The sequence below is a fragment of the Natrix helvetica genome (genome assembly GCF_964273705.1).
Source record: "Natrix helvetica genome assembly, chromosome: 2".
NCBI classification, from domain to species: Eukaryota; Metazoa; Chordata; class Lepidosauria; order Squamata; family Natricidae; genus Natrix; species Natrix helvetica.
In genome coordinates, this window is record NC_138552.1 from 104,952,931 (window position 1) to 104,972,967 (window position 20,037).

General features: G+C 41.4%; 1 protein-coding gene across 1 annotated transcript in view; it reads right to left on the bottom strand.

The window, feature by feature from the left end:
- The window catches only part of FBXO10 (F-box protein 10), a 48,800-nt gene extending 31,770 nt beyond the window's left edge, over positions 1-17,030 (bottom strand). The window contains exons 1-3 of the mRNA XM_081945076.1: positions 16,871-17,030; positions 10,336-10,926; positions 8,654-9,511 (exon numbers count right to left, since the gene is read on the bottom strand). Of these exons, the coding sequence (XP_081801202.1) occupies positions 8,654-9,511; positions 10,336-10,920 (1,443 nt within the window). The 5' untranslated portion in view covers positions 10,921-10,926; positions 16,871-17,030. The remainder of the gene's footprint in view (positions 1-8,653; positions 9,512-10,335; positions 10,927-16,870) is intronic.
- Positions 17,031-20,037: the final 3,007 nt, after the last annotated feature.

Consider the following 20,037-nt stretch of genomic DNA (forward strand, 5'->3'; position numbering starts at 1 on the left):
TTAATTTACTCTCGGCTATAAAAATAAAAAAAAATTAAATCCGGGCATTGGTTTATTTCAGCAAATAAGTAGTTTAAATACGCATGCATGTAATTCTTTTCCAGTCCAATAAACCTTTAAACTCTTGCCTGACGGGTGTAAAGAAACAAATCTACAAATTGCAATATTCTTGCCATAGCGAGCAGCGCATATCAAAGCTGATAATGAAATTACAATCGCCATTATTTGCTCATTTAAAAAGATGGCTCGCCTCCCCATCCAATCGGTTAATTAAAAAACAGGAAGAAAAGACAAGCAGCTGTGCTCCTCTCCCTATTAGTCACTCACTGCTAACCTGGCAGAGAGGTCAAGCTCTGATTAGAATATTAAACTGGCAATCCGGCATATTAACAGAAAATACTGCCCTTATCCTAGCAAAGTAATACACTGACGGGTGTTTACAGCTATCTTAACTTTGATTGTGATGGATCAGCTTTGGAAGCTTACAGAGGTGGGCTTCTCAATTCATTCAATTGGATCTCACAGTCACTGGTCTGGGAATGTGGGCATTCATCCACTTTTGTCCTAATTTGTGTGGGCAGGAATTCCCATGGTTCTTTATCTAGCACACTCAGTAGCTATGGGTGGTTGGTCTAGATGAGGGGTGTCAAACTCCATTTCATTGAGTGCTGCATCAGGGTTGTGTTTGACCTCGGGGGGTGGGGCGGCATGGCCAGGGGGGGCATGGCCTGCTCGAGGTCACTCATGTCGGGGGCGCCTGTGGCATCCTGAGCACTCTGCCAGCGAAAACAGGCTCCTGAGCTCTGTTTCCAGCTGTGAAGGCCTCCTGCAACCTTCTACCAGCGAAAACAGAGCTCGGGAGGGCCACACGCAGCCCTCCTGAGCTCCGTTTTCGCTGGCAGAGGATTGCAGGAGGCTGTTTTCGCTGGCAGAGGCACTGCGGGGTGGTCTCTCACAGTTTCCAGGGCCAGATCTTAGCCCCCCCCCCATGGGCCGGATCTGACCCCCAGGCCTTGAGTTTGACACCCGTATAGATTGTCTACTGGTTACTGATTTACATGCGCAAGGGGCACGGTGCGGGGGGGATTAAATTATAGGGGCGGGCATGTGAGCGCACATGATAGGCAGGAAAACTGAAATGAATAGAACAAAAACAATGACTACAACCTATAAACAACCTTTGCCTAAACTTCATTATTATAATACATAAAAATGAAACAAAATAACAAAATGAAATAAAATAAAATAGGTCTTTTAGAAGACCAAGTAATTGTTAAATTCAATCAATCAAATTCAATCAACTCAACACCTTCAAGATTCTTTTAATGTAGGAGAAAGAGTGGCAGAATCTGGGGGAGAAGTTAAAAGAGGAATCAGCCTAGAATCCTTACGTCGCCATGAGCAGAATAAATCTAATTCCACTTGAAATCTGTCGAATCTTATCTAACTTCCGGTGCTAACTGTTAGTTGAGAAGATGACTGTGCATAGGCTATGTAGCAATATAAATAAATTTTTAGTTGGACTTTCACATGTAGACCTGGTCTTTTGGGCCTGACAGTTAAATCACCCAACTGAAAAACTCTTATGGACCTTTTGCTGAAATTAGAAAAAAAAAGTGAACTGGTGATTTATAGGTTTCCTGATTAAAAAGGTTTGATTATGGGAAGAGAACAATGATGCAATTTCAATGACGGAGGAGAGAAAATAAGTCTGTAACCATAATAAAGAAGATCAGAAGTTACTTTTTAATATATCTTTCTCCCTTTTTTTCTATTTCTTTCACCCTTTTCACTTTACGTTACTCTTCTTTCTTTTCTTTAATCTTATATTATGTCATGTTTATCTCTGAATTTTTAAAATACATTTTTAAATGTTTCACTTTTTTAAAGAGAGAGGGAGAGAGGGAGAGAGGGAGAGAGGGAGGGAGGGAGGGAGAGAGAGAGAGAGAGAGAGAGAGAGAGAGAGAGAGAGAGAGAGAGAGAGAGAGAGATTGTTGAATCACTAAATATGTAAAACAAATCCACCTCCTGTCACCGAGAAGTAAATTTGAACATGGTGAGCATAGGCACGGAACAAAAAACCATAGTCAAGCAGCCGTTTTCTGAGACTGCCCAAGCAAAGCAAGAGAAAGTTTCCACTTTGCTGTGCTTTAAATGAAATGGAAGCCCGTGGCTAATGGGATGAAAAGCCCAGGGCTATGCACGGAGGCACAGAGCTGTTTTGCCAATCATGCACGGCTACGTCTCCTTCAAGTCTTTTGCTCCTTAGCGATTCTGCGATGCCTGACTTATAGCAGGAGACATGAAATTCATCCTTGCATCAAATGGGCAGGTATTTTAAAAATGTAAATGGTACCTGCTGGGACAGTCTGATAATGGCACCAGCAGGAGGCTTCCTTTCAATGCAAATATCGGTTTTAAAGGAGGAGTTTCTCTCTAGATTTCAGGAGGAAGCTTAAATTAGCTCCCCACATCTGCTCAGATCTTCTTTACTGTCAGCCTCCTCCCCCTGGTGCAATCTGCATTTGAAGAAGGAAAAAAAACCCCAGCAAGCTAGCTGTGAAGACACATTTGCCTTCATGCTCAGTTTAGCTTTTGCCAATATATAATAAGGATTCAGGCTCAGATGCAATTCAAAAGATATTGCATATTCTCTCGTTTCAGCTTCCCAGTTTCATCATTTTGGAACACTGAATCTTCTCACTGTTTGCCATTTCGAGGGACAAGACCCAGATGTAAAACAGGGCTGGGAGGAAATGCACTGGATGAGAAGACTCCCAACTTTTTAAGCAGTTCCAAAACACAAGATATTTCAGCAGATGGATGTTTTCAGACAGGAGTCTGAAAATAATTGAATATTTTGTTTCTTGATCTGAAAAAAATGTAGATTTTATTTCTTGATTAGTCATTCTATCCTGATCACTCAAAATTTAAATTTTGATTCAGCTAAATGATACCTTTAAGGCACTGGACAAAGAGCAGAAGAATTGTAAGTTGTAGTCCTATCTTAGGCATGGAAGCTAACAGAGTGACGTTGGGCCAGTCACTCTCAGTCCTAAGAAGGAGGAGGCAAGGGGAAACAATTACTCCTGGAAACATTGTCCAAAAATACTGTATGAACCCGGAATCAAGATGGGCTCAAAGGAAACAGAAAAAAAAGTCATCTTAAGACCAAATTCTTGCATTGCATTAAGCCAATGGTTTACTTAATCTTGGTCAGTGACAACCTTAAAATGTGTACATTAAACCAGAAACTCTGAATTACAAAAAGGTCGGTACTGGGTATGTAGAAAATGCCATCCAACCCAAACAAATCACATTATGATTTAACACATGTGGGACTACTACACCTTACTACACAGGAACAGCCCCACTTCTATCAGCAAAGGCGTTTCTCTGTGCTTGCTAATTCCATTAATACTGTTGGTCTATCAAACATATGGGGAAAAAAAAACATCACCACCACTCCTTGCACTGCAGCTTCAGAGCAAGCTCATAGTTCATTTCCATAATATATTTAAGAATCCAAGGTGATCCAGTCACCACTGAACTAACTAACTAACTAACTAACTTCCCTCCCTCCCTCGGTGGATTTGATTTAAATCAAGTCGATTTAAATATGATTTCAATCACTAACAAAAAGGCTTGATTTAAATCAACTTGATTTAAATCATAATTTTTAAAGAGCAACTGTCATCTTGCCAGCCGTCTTGAAAGAGGTGGTGGTGAGGCCCCTGCTTAAGAAGCCTTCTCTGGACCCAGCAGAGCTAGCCAATTATCGTCCTGTCTCCAACCTTCCTTTCTTAGCGAAGGTTGTTGAGAGTGTGGTGGCGCAACAGTTCCCTCGACACCTGGAGGAAATTGATTATCTAGACCCGCGCCAGTCCGGTTTCCGGCCCGGTCACAGCACTGAGACAGCTTTGGTCGCGTTGGTGGATGATCTCTGGAGGGCGAAAGATGGGGGTTGCTCCTCCATCCTAGTCCTTTTAGATCTCTCAGAGGCTTTCAATACCATCGACCATGGTATCCTATTGCGTCGGCTGGAGGGGATGGGGCTGAGGGGCACCGTACTGCGGTGGTTCTTCTCCTTCCTCTCCGGTCGGACGCAATGTGTGTTGACAGGGGAGCAGAGGTCGACCCTGAGGCCGCTCACGTGTGGGGTGCCGCAGGGGTCGGTCCTCTCACCTCTCCTGTTCAACACATACATGAAACCGCTGGGCGAGATCATTCGAGGGTTCGGGGTTGAGTATCATCTATATGCCGATGATATTCAGCTATACATCTCTACCCCGAACCACCCCAACAAAGCCTTCGAGGTGATGTCCCGGTGTCTGGAAGCCGTCCGGGTCTGGATGGGAGACAACAGACTCAAGCTCAACCCCTCCAAGACGGAGTGGCTGTGGCTACTGGCGCCCCGCTTTAGCCAGTGTGTTCCATCCCTGGCCATTGGGGGTGAACAATTGCCCCCGGTGGATAGGGCGCGCAATTTGGGCGTCCTCCTAGATTCCCGGCTGTCGCTGGATGACCATGTGATGGCCGTGGCTAGGGGGGCGTTCCACCAGGTTCGCCTGGTGCGCCAATTGCGCCCCCTACTAGAGCGGGACGCCCTTCGCACAGTCACTCATGCCCTGGTGACTTCCCGCCTTGATTACTGCAATGCTCTCTACATGGGGCTCCCCTTGAGATGCACCTGAAGGCTGCAGCTGGTCCAGAATGCAGCCGCGCGGACAATTATGGGGAGTACTAGGTACTTCCATGTAACACCGCTCCTGCGCGAGCTGCACTGGCTGCCTGTGGCTTTTCGGGTGCGTTTCAAGGTGTTGATTATCACCTTTAAAGCGCTCCATGGCTCACGACCTAGTTATCTGCGGGATCGCATCCTACCCCACACATCCCTGCGACCAATCCGCTCTCACAGAGAGGGACTCCTCCGGGTACCATCCACTAAGCAATGCGGGCGGGCAGTGCCCAGGAGCAGGGCCTTCTCTGTGATGGGCCCAACCCTCTGGAACGACCTCCCCCCCGATATTAGAATTACTGCTGATCTCCGCTCCTTCCGTAAGAAACTCAAGACCCACTTGTTCCAATTAGCTGGCCTGGCCCAATTGCAATCGTAAGTATAAGTATAATCTAATCCTGACCTTCCTGGATGGCATTTAAAAATTTTAAATTCTGGGGTTTTAATTGGTTTTAACTATCAGTTAGTTTATGGTTACTATACAGACTGTGTGCTCAAGTTGTTTTGTCTGGGGTTTTGTGTTTTGTTTTGTTGTCTATTATATATTTATTGTCTGTACACTGCCCCGAGTCCCTTCGGGGAGAGGGGGCAGTTTATAAATTTAATAAACTAAACTAAACTATCTATGTCCCACAGAGGCTCCTCCTCTGATCTGCTGTTGACTCAATGACAGTCCCAATATTGCAGAATATACAGCCTCATGCTACATAACTAAGCTCCAATTCATGCTGAATAAACTAAATTATGAATGTATCTTAAACAGAAAACTATCTTTACTCCAAAAGCATTTTATTAAAATAAATTTGATAAAAATAAAAAAATCCAATTTAAAATTTAAAAATCCGATTATTATTTTTTAAATCATTGAGTTTTATCCACCCTGCTCCCTCCCTCCCTCTTTCCCTGGGCAGTTTGGAACAATACAAAACAGCATAGAGTGAAATATGCCTAGGAAAAGCAAAACAAAACTAGCTTTTTAGCATAAACATTCCCACAATGAGCCTGTCATCCATCCTAGCTTAGGCCTGGAGAAAAGTCAAATTTCAAGGGCCCAGTTAAATAAGGTCAGGGTAGAGGAGATCCAGATCTCTGGAAGGATGTCATTCCTGAGAAGAAGGGCTGTGACAGGCGCTCTCTCTCTATCAGAAAACCAGGTGAGTCAGAAATTAGATACCCAGATATCAGAAGTTTCCCACCTCCCCTTTGCAGCTATCTTTCTTTTGGTTTCCCAGCAATAAAGTCAGAAACAGAAGCAACAATATGAAGTATGAATGGGGCGGGGGAGTGAGTTTCTCACAGATGCTCTTTCTAAGTCTTGTAAATGCTGCAAATTAACTGCGAATCAAGGTGAACAGGAGTCCATGGGACCTGATATAAACAAAGCCTAAATCAAAGCATATCATTAAAGCCTTTCCTTCTCCCTACTCTTTGAAGTAAATTATTGCCTTGAAACGCAGGAACAGAAAATGTAAGCCTAACCGCAAGCCATTTTCACCTGAGAACAATACAGCCATTGGGAACGGCACACAAATCCCATGTTAACGGTTCACCCCAAAGCCATCCCAACTCCAAACATCTCTGCCACCTCACCCCCAAAGACTGCTGTCATCCTGTTATCCCTCTGCTTTTTCCTGCATAAGAAGCCTGGGCCTCCTTGAGGAAGCCTTTACACTGCTCGCCTGAGGCAAGGCACTATTGTATCGCAGTTGTCCTGGAGGGTTAGTGACAACAATTCCTGTGATTCAGTTTTCATTTCCATCTATTTGCTTCTCACCTATCCAACTGATTACAAACTACAATAATTTTTTTCAATAAGTAGGACCATGAGCCTCTATCCGATCCTTAGGCAAACGGTCCACAGCAAAGGGCTAGTTCTAAATGCCCAAGGCTTACTAAACAGAGGACAATAAATGGTAGGGCTGCCAGATGGCTGAAAAGACACAAGGAGGCTTTAAAGCAGTGGCTCTCAACCTTCCTAATGCCACGACCCTTTAATACAGTTCCTCATGTTGAGGTGACCCCCAACCATAAGATTATTTTATGTTTTCCGTATTTTTTCAAAAATATGTGTTTTCCAATGGTCTTAGGCGACCCCTGTGAAAGGGTCGTTCGACCCCCAAAGGGGTCCCGACCCACAGGTTGAGAACCACTGCTTTAAGGCATAAATCTTGTGCAGCTACTCCTCTCCCTTCCGTAGCCCCTATCCAAATTCTCTTGCCGGGTGCCTCACATTTTTCTCAGTCAGAAAAAACAACCCAGGAGAGCTGTCAGGACTGGGCCTTTGTTTCCAAGTTCTGCCTCTGAGGAATGATTCACACAGTGCCTCCTGCGCTAAATAAGGCATCGTTCAGTATGGTGGAAGTGGGATTTGCAAAAGAGGAATGACATGACCAAGATCACTTCACCCAAAATCACCGTGTTTTAAACCAGCCAACTTTGCTTTGCTGGCTGGGGAATTCTGGGAGTTGAAGTCCTCCAGGCTTAAAGTTGCCAAGGTTGGAGGCCCCCGTTTTAAAGTGTAAATGTATGGGGGTGCGTGTGCGGGCGTGCATGCGCACACACTAGACAGTGGTGATGAATGAACAAGGTGGGTTCACAGATCAACTACATCATTGAACAAAAGTGAAGAAATGCTCTGTGGTCTGACATTCTGCAACAAAAGCTGAAGCGCTTTTGAACCAGGCCCTCATCATGATTGACTCACCCAACGAAATGCGGCCCAACAAGCTACAGGGATCTTTTATTTTTCCTATTTACAAACCTGCTGGGCCAATGGAATGTTGCAATTTCATTAACAGGGAAGAAGGAAAAGTCATGGAATCCTGTTTTCCATGAATCGGGAATCCATGTCTAGGGAGATTCTCAAGTCATCCAGGTCACGGTTGTGTCCCAAAGGTCCCTTTTAAAGAGGCAACTGATTTTTCTTTGAAGATGTTTCGCTTCTCATCCAAGGAGCGTCTTCAGCTCTCTTGAGTCAGAGTTGAAAAAGCTTCTTGGACGAGAATCGAAATGTTTTCAAAGAATAACCAGAAAGTCCAGTTGCCTCTTGAAAAAGGACCTTTAAACATATGAATCTCTTCTTATCATTTCTATTGGATTTATTTTTTAAAAAATTGTTTCTGCTTTTCTATTTATTCAATTTATTGAGGAAGTTATGTTTAAAATGTATATGTAAGACCTGGGAATACTATGAAGCCAGCAGAGCCTTTGGGGAAGATTTAAAATAGGAAAAGGGTGAGGCTTCACAATTCTTCATACATCTTGGCCTCTCCTATAATTAACATCTCTGTGCAACATAAGGCAACTCATTGACAAATTAAGTTAATCTGCATATAGTAGACAAAAATCCAACTTTAAAAAACTAAACCAAAATTATGCCCTTTGAATTATATGGAATTTGTTTTGAAAAATTGTGGTTAGAAAAATATTACAAGGTTAACATAATACACATTCACAAATATTTGTAGGTACAATTGCAAGGCTGATCAAGTTAGCCTTAAAAATAGCTAAATATTAGCTAAAGGTTCCCCTCGCACATATGTGCTAGTCGTTCCCGACTCTAGGGGGCGGTGCTCATATCCGTTTCAAAGCCGAAGAATTAGCACTGTCCGAAGACGTCTCTGTGGTCATGTGGCCGGCATGACTAAAGGACGAAGGTGCACAAAACGCTGTTACCTTCCCACCAAAGGTGGGTTTTTTTTTCTACTTGCATTTTTACATGCTTTTGAACTGCTAGGTTGGCTGTAATGGGAGCTCACTTTGTTATGTGGCGCTAGGGATTCAAACCGCCGAACTGCCAACCTTTCTGACTGACAAGTTCAGTGTCTTAGCCACTGAACCACCGCATCCCCAATATTAAATATTACTTTAGGTTTAACTGTAGCATGCAAGATGTGCTCCTGCCTTTTACAGCACCTTACTGTTTTGTATGCATCGCACAGCATAGGTCAAGTCCCTGAAGATGCTCCCTTCCACTCTGGCTTGTCCCTGGGAACACAAAAAGATGCCACCTTTTCCATCCCTGAAAAGACATTTCCTCACAAGGCATCCTTGCATGGTATTGGCGAGACACTGAGCCTCCTTATCTTGCTGCAGCTCCTGAGCCAAAGGTTTTAGCTCATAGTCACTCTGAAGGGCTGGTAATCCATCAGTGGATAGCTTCCCATGGACAACCTTGGCCAGCATGTGGCTCAAGCTATGAGCCTGGTAAGGCAGTTTGTACAGCGACTCATCCTCGTCTTCATTCTCACTGCTGAGGCTCAGTTCACTGTCACTAGAATCCGTGTCTATAGTCATGGCCTCTTCTTTGTGTGCGGTGTTAAGGTTCCCAGATGCCTCCCTTTCCTTCTCAAGGCCTCTCCTTGGCACCACTTGAGCCTGTGAAACAGGAAATATGTGACTTGGGTTTTCAGCTACCACAACGTCACAGGTCCTCATGTCTGAAATTGGAAGAGTCCCCTGGCTCTCAAACTTTGATATATTGCAATGGGAGGGCTCAGATGTCTGCAGCAAGACGGAGCGAGATTTTGCCAACAGGGTCAAGTGTTTGCAGGCCCAGTTCCTGTCCAAAGATGGACTTCCTTCCACTGTCACCGAAGCATTTTCACTGCCAACAAATTCACAGTTTTCCAGGATACAGACAGCCACGTTATGGAAATGGATGCTGGATTGATTGAAAGTGCAGAATTTAACCTGGCAGGTCCCGGGAGCATGAATCTGCAGCTGACTGTTTTCAAAATTGCAGTTGTCAAACTGGACATGGCCTGAGGTTGTCTAAGAAAAGAGAATGAAACCAGGTAAGGCTATTTTCCATTTTTGTAAAAAAGCACTCACAGAGGATACTCATTTTCCAGAGAAATATTGCCTGCGAACAGAGATAGAACCTCCTAGTCTGCTATCTTCTAACTGTGCTGATGAGAATGAAATAGAGAGACCAGGATACCATGGCAGCTCCTAACCGAACATAGAGATGAAACAAGCATTGGTTCTTCCCCTGACTAACACATGATGCTTTCATAGCAATATATATCACCCCATAGTCTTTACATCACTCTCTGAGCAATTTACACATGTCAGTATATTGCCCCCAACAATCTGGGTCCTCATTTTACTGACCTCGGAAGGATGGAAGGCTGAGTCAACTTTGAGCCCATCAGAATCAAACTCCAGACTGTGGGCAGAGTCAGCCTACAATATTGCATTTCAACCACTGGGTCACATGCTTGAGAGAAAAAAAATACCTTGTCTACTGTTGATCTAACTTAGCAGGATACCTTTCTTATCCTGGTGCCATCCAGATGTGTTGATTAAATTCCCACCAACTATACCAACTATAAATTGAGCTAGTCAGAAATTCCAGATGATGTAGTTCACCATGGCAAGCAAGGCTCCCTGGAACCCTTCGCCAAACTGGTGGCATCCAGGAAACAACAGCCACACTGGTGGGGAACACTGGGGCATGCATTTAAAAGGCCCCAAGTTGGGAAAAGCTTCATGTGGATTCTGCCACATTGACCAGATGCCCCTAATTCCCACATTACTATTCTTCAGGCAACCCCAAGTCTTGAATGCTTCTTCGGATCCTTCTTCATACTCACCTTATATATTACTGGTGTGAACCAGGCTGGCATAAAGACCAAATTGCATAACCTCATTGTTGGACAGTGCTGGTCAAAGCTCACTAGAAGGTTCACATCCCCGAGCTTGCCCTTTCCCATGATTTCCACAGGAGCCTTGAGAAAGATTTCACTCTGTTCCTCATACATTCCTGGCAGCAGGACAATCCGGTCATACATGCTGGCTGAAAGCAAGGCACTCCTCAGATTGTCAAACTCACAGCCAGGCCCAACACAAAGAACCCGCCTGTCCTTTTTCCTCCTGAATAAGTAGAAGCAGTTGGAGGACTCCAGATCGTGGCTGTTTTTGGTCCAGGTTTTAGAAGAGAGGTAATGCTGCTTCAAAGCTTCTCTCCATGACCAAGGCTCCACGCCAGGCTGGTTAGGCCAGTTTGGATGCCGGCATTCAATGCAACCAAGGCACAGCTGTCTCCACCGAGTATTGTCCAGGCTGAGGATGAGCTCATACCATGCTCTGCACACCAAACTGCAGCGGCCAAGGTCAGGAAGACGCAAGTAGGACAGTATTAAGCGCCACAGTTCTAGTGGGAGCCCACTGATCTCCATAATCACCTAGGAATAGTGGGGCACAAAAACAAACGTTTAAGAGGTCATCATATACCTTCTGCGCATCATTGTTGGGATTTAACTGAACACGGTGGGAGTTGAGACATGCCCATCAAATCAATGCATCACTTTTCCTCTTTTCCCTACTTAGTTGACTTTATAGCTTGACAATGGCTAAGTGAAATCAAAAGCTTAAAAAAACCAACCCTCAGACATGCACCATTGTGTGTTAACATTTAACCTCTGTGTTCCTTACCTATGTTAGTACATGTATTAAACAGTAGTCTTCAACTAGGTCTTTGTAGTCTTGATGAGCATTTCCTGATCACTGTATCATTCAGATCTTGATTTCTATTTGTATATATATATTGGGGTATACCTCCTGTGGCCCCATGGCTGTATGACTCAAAACTTTATCCTCCTTTTATCAAGTTTATTTATTTATTTTTTGTTACACATACATATTTATGTACAAAGTATTGTCCGGTGTTTTTTTCCTTTTACATCTTCCAATGTACATAACCCATTTTACATCATAATTCTGTTCCAATTTCAGCTCTATTATTCTTCTTCCACACCTACAATATCATTAATTGCCCTTTCAAAGTTAATCCAAATTATCATTTCTTATTTCATCTATCACTCTATTTTACTCCAGTGAAATCCTCTAGCTGTTTTCCATTTTCAGCTCCTTTTTCCTCCATATTCTTGTTCTTCAATTAAACCGTCTATTACTATCTTCTCTCCTATTCCCTGGTGTGAGTTATCCATCTAGTTTTCTTATTTTTTCTTGCCATTTAAGGTTTCACACACATTTTTAGCGTAATTCATTGTACACCCATGATCTCAATTTAACTAATTTAACATTAAAAAAAAAAAACCTTCATCCTCACAGAACCAACCGATGGAAGAGGGAGATATAAACATGAAATAAGTAATTTCCTGACTATGAGAACTAGTAAGCAATGGAACAATCTGTCTCCTGAAACCAGGGATATGCCATCACTGAAAGTTTTCATGAAAAGATTCCATCTTTCATGAAAAGATTCCAGGACCATTTTTCCAGCATGGTATGAGGATTCCTGTGCTGCATGGAGAACTGGACTATAAGATATTCAAGCTCCTTCCAAACCTACAATTCTATGAACTTTGCCACACAGTCCCTCTACAAATACTTTTATACTATAAATTAACTCACCTCCATTAGGCACATTTATGTCCTGGTTCTATTCACTTTTTAGTTTCCCTTTGCTTCAAAAAGGCTGTGCTCTCCTACCATATAAGCTTACAACTGGGGAAAGCCTTTGAAATAGCCATGTGCTGCTTTTAACTCTTTATGAAATAGTGGTGCTTCACATGCACCAACAAGTTATGTAAAACAACAGTTTTGAACTCTTTGTACAATCCTAGCATAAATATGGAGGGTATCCACCATTTTGGACTGGCTCCAAATGGTTAAACTGAATAAACTCTCCAAATAGTTACTAATTAAACTAGTTACCAAGCTATTTAGACGTTTGTGTGCTCAAACACAAATTCTACAACAGAGGCAAAAATTAAATTAGAAAGATTTTTTCCCCTCCTTAGGTCACATCTGTACAGCCTATAAAATGCTCTTTAAAACAGTATTGCCATAAAATGGGAGGCATGAAGATCATACGGATTGATCACCTTAAATTATACAGGAAGTATAATTGCTGCTGGCAGAAGAGCACCTGCTGTATTAAATATACTTGATTTTGCATAGTATGAAATGCATTTGAATTGATATTTGGGTTTTTTTTTTTATCTCTGATGAAAATTCAAAGACCTACTCTGTACTTGTATAAGGAGGATGGGCAGGATGGTAGACCTGTTTCAAATCAAGAAGATTTGCTCCTGTAGGATTGAAAACAAAACCTTGTGGAATAAATATACTTTCAAAGGCAATTTGTGATCTTGCACATTATAAATAGTAACAGCAAACCACTGTGCAAAGAGCATGCTGTTAAAACTGTTTATGACTCAGCCACATGGAGAACAAATAGAAGCATATATAATGCACACTTAACTGTGGAGAAAATCCCTACCTGGTCAGATTCTGATTTAATTTAAAAAATAGTACAGGAGTACAAATGTGTCAACTTTGTATATTTACCTTTAGGCAAACTTGTCATTGCAACTGTATTGTACGTACACAAACACACATACACTAGCTTTTATATGGCACAGGGACTCTATGGCTCACTGATATCCAACCTTTTGGCTTGCCTTAGCTAGGGGGAGTGAAGAGGAACTCTCTTGGGCTATGTGTATATATTTGTGTTTGTGTGTTTGTGTGTGTGTGTGTTCCAAGACGGAGACAGACAGAGACATACATACATACACATTATAGTTATGTTATGTTGTTATGTTATGTTATGTTATGTTATGTTATGTTATGTTATGTTATGTTATGTTATGTTATGTTATCCTCTGCTCTGCTCTGCTCTTCTCTGCTAACCTATTTACTAGCTATCCAGGACTGGATGTGGCACAAGTTAGATATATCTGCTTAAGAGAGAGATTATTTTTTCAACTTATCTTCCAGAAAAAAAAACATAAAATGTTGCACACACATATACACCATTCTTTTTATTGCTGTTGACCATATGGAACAAGCTTCCTCCCCACCCGATATTCTCAGCTCCAGTCATCTTCCAAAAAGCTGTTAAAATATGGCTCTTTTGAAGATAAAGATGCTCTGCCTCCATCTGTTTGGCAGTATGCTATTTTAATTCTGCATGGTTTTCCATGGGAGCCAGAATGAGTTTCTTAATCACTTAGAGGCGTGCTATTGTAGGAGCATCTCCAATAATAATGGTAATGGAAATAACAAGTTAATAAATAAAATGCAGATTCAGTTCAAAATAAGCTTTCTCTTGCATTTTGTCTAACAATCCCAGTCCAAGATACAGGTAGCCCTCTACTTACAACCACAACTCTAGCACAAAACTTCTGTTGCTAAGAAGGCAGTTATTAATTTAAAATTTACCCCATTCTACGATCTTCCTTGCCACAGTTGTTAAGTGAACTACTGCAGTTGTTAAGTTAGTAACATGGCTGTTAAATGAATCTGGCTTCCCCATTGACATTGTCTCTCAGGAAGTCACCAAAGGAGATCACGTGGCCCTGGTACATTGCAACTGTCATAAATATGAGCCAATTGCCACGTGTCTGAATTTTCATCAGGTGATCATGGGGATGCAGCAATGGTCATAAGCAGGGGTGGGTTCCTACCGGTTTGGACCGGTTTGGCCAAACCAGTAGTGGTTTGGCGGCCTGGGTCACTGGAACCGGCAGCGATCCAGGCCTGCCACGCCCCCGAACCAGTTCCCTGGTCAGCACCGATGGCACCGCCATCTTATTTTTCAGTTCTGCACATGCACAGAACAACTTTAAGTGCACTGTGCATGCGTGTGCAGCACGCATCAAGCGCGTGCCCACACAGGACCGAAATGGCAGTCGTGCTGGCCAGAACCCACCCCTGACCATAAGTGTGAAAAATGATCATAGGTTACTGTTTTAAGTGCCGTTGTATCTCTAAACAGTCACTAAATGAATGGTTGCAAGTCAAAGGTTACCTGTAATTATCTAGGTAATTTCTTCAGCCACGTGTCTGTCTACTTTTCTTCTGCAAAAGTGCTCTTAGGACAGAATTCATTTCAATCCGTAGACGTTTCAGACTACAATTCCCATTAGGTTAGTTTAGATTCTGCGGAATTACCCTCTAATCCAACTGGAGAATGTTGAGTTGAAAAAGGTCTGCTTTTCAGAGCGCACACACGCATTCACACACACACACACACACACATTTTAGAATTGGCTCTTTGCATTTCTAAGCTTTGGATTCAGCTTTGTATTACTACGTTGCTCTGCAACCAGTGATTTTTGTGTTTGAGGTTTCTGGCAAACCTGACACTTAGCTGTTCAAAAGCACAGATGGCAAGAAGCAGTTCTGCTACAGATGAGGCAGTAGTAATGTTGGATGGACACTAACCAGGTTTTTTTTCCAGATTGTCCTGTACATGAGAGAACTCACAAATCTTTTTGACATATACTGTGGCTTCTCTTCCAAGTTTTTTGAAGAAGAAACATGGTAAAGACCTGAAAGAATTAAACACCTCGCCCTTTCACAGAACAGAAGAGAGACAAAAGCTTTTTTGACACACACAAGAGACTTAAAGGAGAGAGAGAGAATATAAGCTGACCAAAATAATGGCTTTCTTTATAATTAGACCATATATTAAACAAGTGGTTTTTAACAGCTATCAGGATCTAATCTGCAGCTAGAGAATTTGCTTTGATGCCATGTCTAAGAAATTAATCTCAAAACAGCAGAGGAAATCAGATGCTGCATAGCTTCACAGTTCACTATTCTGGATTTACTTTCTTCCCAGAGAGATTCAACTGGACCAGATGAGACTGGATCATTCAATTACTTGTGATGAAAAAAGGGAGCAGAATTATCAGTCTTCGGGGGTCCCAGGATAACAATTTTGGATTTCATTCTTTTAAACCTGAAGATATAGCCAATAGTTCATACAGAACAATGTTGTCTACTTTTTCAGGTTTGTCATTTTGTTTGTGGTTTTCCACTGCAAATAATTTCCATATTTTTATTTATTGCCCCAAACCCATAAAAACTGTCATGCAATATAGGAATTTAATTAGCCCTGATATATATGTCGCTTCACTGTATTTTGCTTCTGAGCTGACTTTTGTTAATTTGTGATTATATGTATCTGTGAACTTAAATTTTTGAAACACCATTTGTGAATACCATGTTTCCCTGAAAATAAGGCAGGGTCTGATTTTCTTTTGACCCCCGAAATAAGCACTTGGCCTTATTTTCCGGGAGATCTTATTATTTTTGAGGTGCAGGAGGCGGCGAGCATGGTCACCTCATGGCTGCTGCTGTGTTGCAATATTTTCGGGGAGGGCTTATTTTAGCACATGCACTCAAATGCCCGATTGGGTTTATTACCGTGGAGGTCTTATTTTCAGGGAAACAGGGTAGAAATTGAAAATCAATTAGTACAATCTGTATATAAAGTGCTTTTCCAAATGTAATTCAGAGGCATTAGAGGAGGGAGAAGAAGTGAGAGTTCAGCTCACCAGCTCATCAGCCAGAACACAGTAACAAGCAGTGAACCAAATTCAATTTCACTTGAAAAAAACACCCATAAATTCCACAGGATTCCCCATCCCACCCCGATCTATTCCTTGCACCAAACATCACCCATATCTGCAGATTTGGATGGTAGACAGAAAGAGGTAAATTCATTCCATCAACGACTTCTATTCTACTGATGGAAGGTAACATATAAGAATTAGCTTCTATTTTATCATACAAACTATTTGTTATAAAATGCTGAAAGTATCACTTTGTTGTTATGATCTTTGGGTTTTTAAACCAATCCAGGAAAACTACACTCTTGCAGTCTCCAGATCTACTCATAGGCATCTTAATTTTAAACAGATTGACAGCACACAAACTCTTTTAAAATGAATTCAAACCCTGCATGCTTAGACCCTAAGATCCAGATCTGCTTGAGCAAAGAGCCCACCAGAATAGTGGAGATGGGGCAGACAAAAGGTCCCAGAAGAAACTATTCTGCATTGCCCATTCTTAAAAATGTGTTTTTTTCCTGGAGTAGATGAAAGCCAGCCTCCCAAAGTTTTGTGGCACGATTATTATGGAATCAATAAGGTGCTTTTTGACCGGAGTCTGTCTTCTGCTCCCATCCCATACACAACAGCAAGAAAGCTTCAACCTTTTTTTTAAGCTTCAAAAAAGAAGGCATTAATCCAATATAATTAACACACCAGGATATCAACAGCAGGAACCTCTTAAGTAAAGTATATATACTCTGCAAGCCAATCCTTAGGCAAGTTTAATCAAAGTCTCACTCTCTTCCATGGGACTTACAGATGAGCGAACATAGCCACAAACCGATCCCGATCTGCGGAGCCCGCCTTCTTTTACGGTTCAGGCGGAATCCACTGCCTCGCCTTCCCACAGCATCCTACCCACTCCGCTCGGGTCTATTAGAGTGCGAGCGCGAAGGAAAACACCCGGGGCGGGGAGCCACTCCCCTTGCTCCAGCGCGCACGGGCGTTCAGATCATAGAGATCTTACAAGGGAAGGAAGGCGGAGGAAAAAGGGAGATCATATCCTCAGCTCAGTAGCTCTAGCATTGGGATCACATGATTTCTGGGGTCCCGAAGAGCCCACCAGATGGCAGTAAAACCTACACTTTTGGGGTTTCAGCCCCAGACTACAAACTCCTGGAAGTCTCTGCTTCCAAGTAAACATGCATTGAGCTCTACTGAAGGGATTTAAGTTAAAAAAAAATATTTGCAAAGTTGAAAAGCTGCTCAGGTTAAGGTTACACACTATCAGCAGAACTGGAATAATAAAGTTTGCTTGAAATATATTCATAAGACATGCTTTTCTCTATTGTATTCTATAAACATATGGTGCTCACAGGTATGGTATAGTTTATCCAAAATAAGTATTTTGACAGTGGCAAGATAGATGCAATAGGGGACATAAAGACATGGCCTTTTCTATCAATAAGGTGATAATTGCTTGACTAGAATCTCGCATTTGCATTTTTTTTAATTATATCCCATAAAGTTGGTGTGATGATTTTAGTGACCCCCTTGTTTTTACATGATACTAATACAATGCATTTTGTATTTATGAGCCTTTTAAGTCTCTTAACATGCAGACAAATCCTTCAAATGCAAAGCTTCCTTTGCACATTGATCTAAACTCTCCTTAAATATTTTTAAAGCTAAAAGAGATATATCTTAAATAAGAAACTGCTATAATATAAACCAACAACATTCAGTCACACATCTTTATTTCCAAGACTACCTCTCAGAGCCTCACTTGAGCCCTGCAGCATTCTTCTAAAGTAAACATTATGAGTGGATGGAATGCAACACTTAGTTACAAATGTTCCTGCACAAAGACAATGGAGAAAAAATATGGGGAAAATGCAAGCATTAGACTTCAAGCATGGCAACAGGACTTGGATTTTCTGAAATCTCCTACATTCATCAATAGCAGAATCACTTTTTGGCAAGCCAAATCAGCAGTATAATTAATATAATAAAATTAGTTACCATTTTATATATCCCCCTCCAAACAGAATATAGTGTACTTAATTTAAATAACCCTTTTCAAAGAAGCATAGTAATTCAAATAATCTAAAGACCTTTCTAAAAATTAGCATAGAGCAGTGTTCCCAAGCTGTGAGGTGTACCTCCCTTGTGGCAGTGCAGCAGAGTCCAGGTGAGGGGCAAAGAACCTTTTAGTTATACGTTTTTACAGCTTTCCCGAAGTTCAATTGCATATTTTGGGGGGAGCAGTATACATGAAGATTATAGTAAAGGGAGGTATGATGGCAAAAAAAAGGAACTTCTAGCATAAAGGTTGTATCAATGAAGGAACTGATGAGATGTGTTTTCTATTTCAGTATGGAGAGCAGGCTCCTCTAAGTGACCAAATTGTCCAAACAAGGACAATATCATGAAAAAGTGATTTATATCTTTTATGAAAACTGGCAAACCAGGCTCTCATCCAAATAACGTTACTGCAACTTACCAATTATAAGTATAACAGGAAGCTAATATTCTGGTCTCTCTTTCATGCAAATCTGATTATAAACCACCCTGAAATCAAATTCGGGGATAACATGGGCCTTCTGCAGCCATCAAGAGATGATAGGGAAAAGGTAACAACCATTAATGGTTACATACTTCAGGAACTGTATTATAATTATGAGCTATAAGATAAGATAAGAAGCTACCTTTTTTCTTCATACTCTCTTGGTTTACTTATGTTTTTTATGAAGTGGGATTTGTTGGGCGTTGTCTGTTTGCATATGTGTATGTTAGTGATTTTCTCATGTGTGTTTTTTAAAAATGAACTTTGCTACTGCCGTTTTCTGAAAAATACGCATTACAGTATTGTGTAAAGAGAAATGAGATTGAAGGATTTTGGGCTGAGACCTCTACCTTCCCTCTCCTTCCCTCCTTTCCCCTCAAGTGAAACAATAGCTGACATATCTGGATGTTTTTTAAAATGAATTATTTGCTTAGAAATCAGAGATGAGCAATTTACCTTATGGGAACAAATCAGTATTTACAGTAATTCTTTTTTTTTTAAATTAAAAAATTACTATATATTATTTGGGGGCGACGCTGTAGAAAGTACATTTGTACATTGGGAAGTACATTTCTACACACAGGCTCCTCTAATAGTAGCTTTATTATCATAATAAATTTCAAATAAATAATATTTTAAGGACATATTTTAGAAATCTTTCCTAAGAAGCCAATAAGACACGTTATCTTTTTTCAGTCTCGTAAATCATTTTTATTGCGTATTTATAATTTTTTCTTGTACAATCATTTCCCAAGAACCATATAACTAATGTAAATGGATTGTGGCTTTTCATGGTTCTTTTAAAGACTAACATTATTACAATGTCTGTGGCTGCTTGCATGCATGTCCATTGCAACAAATGTCTTGAACCAAGTGCCATCTGGGAGGGCCAGGAGCCTCTTAATTCTTTGTCTGACTGCTCTGCAGAAGTAGTGGAACAATTTTCTATCTGTTAAACACAAATTCACATCCAAACAGCCTTTTAAGAAGCTAACCAGGTAATGCTACATCCACTTCCTAACAGGGGTTCCCAAACTCTTAAGCTCACCCAACCCTTCATGAAGCTTTAGACTGTTCATCAACACTCAAATATTATATTTAATAAATAATTCAATAAATAATACTTTAACAGTACTACAAATAATAATTAAAAAAAATCTGGCTAGTGAATGTGGCAATGCCTGGAGACAGCAGAAGAGAAGAGAAAGAACTTGGAGAAGATAGCAAAATACAAAGACCTGCAAACAGAACTATGGAACAACTGAAAAAAGAAAGCAAAGGTGGTGTCATGAGTGCATCTCCAAAACAACTAGAGCACCCGTTGAACGTCCATCGCCCATTGGCATTGACAAATCCACCATCAGTCAATTGCAAAAGGGCAGCTTCACTCAGAACAGCTTATATCCTACGTCGATATA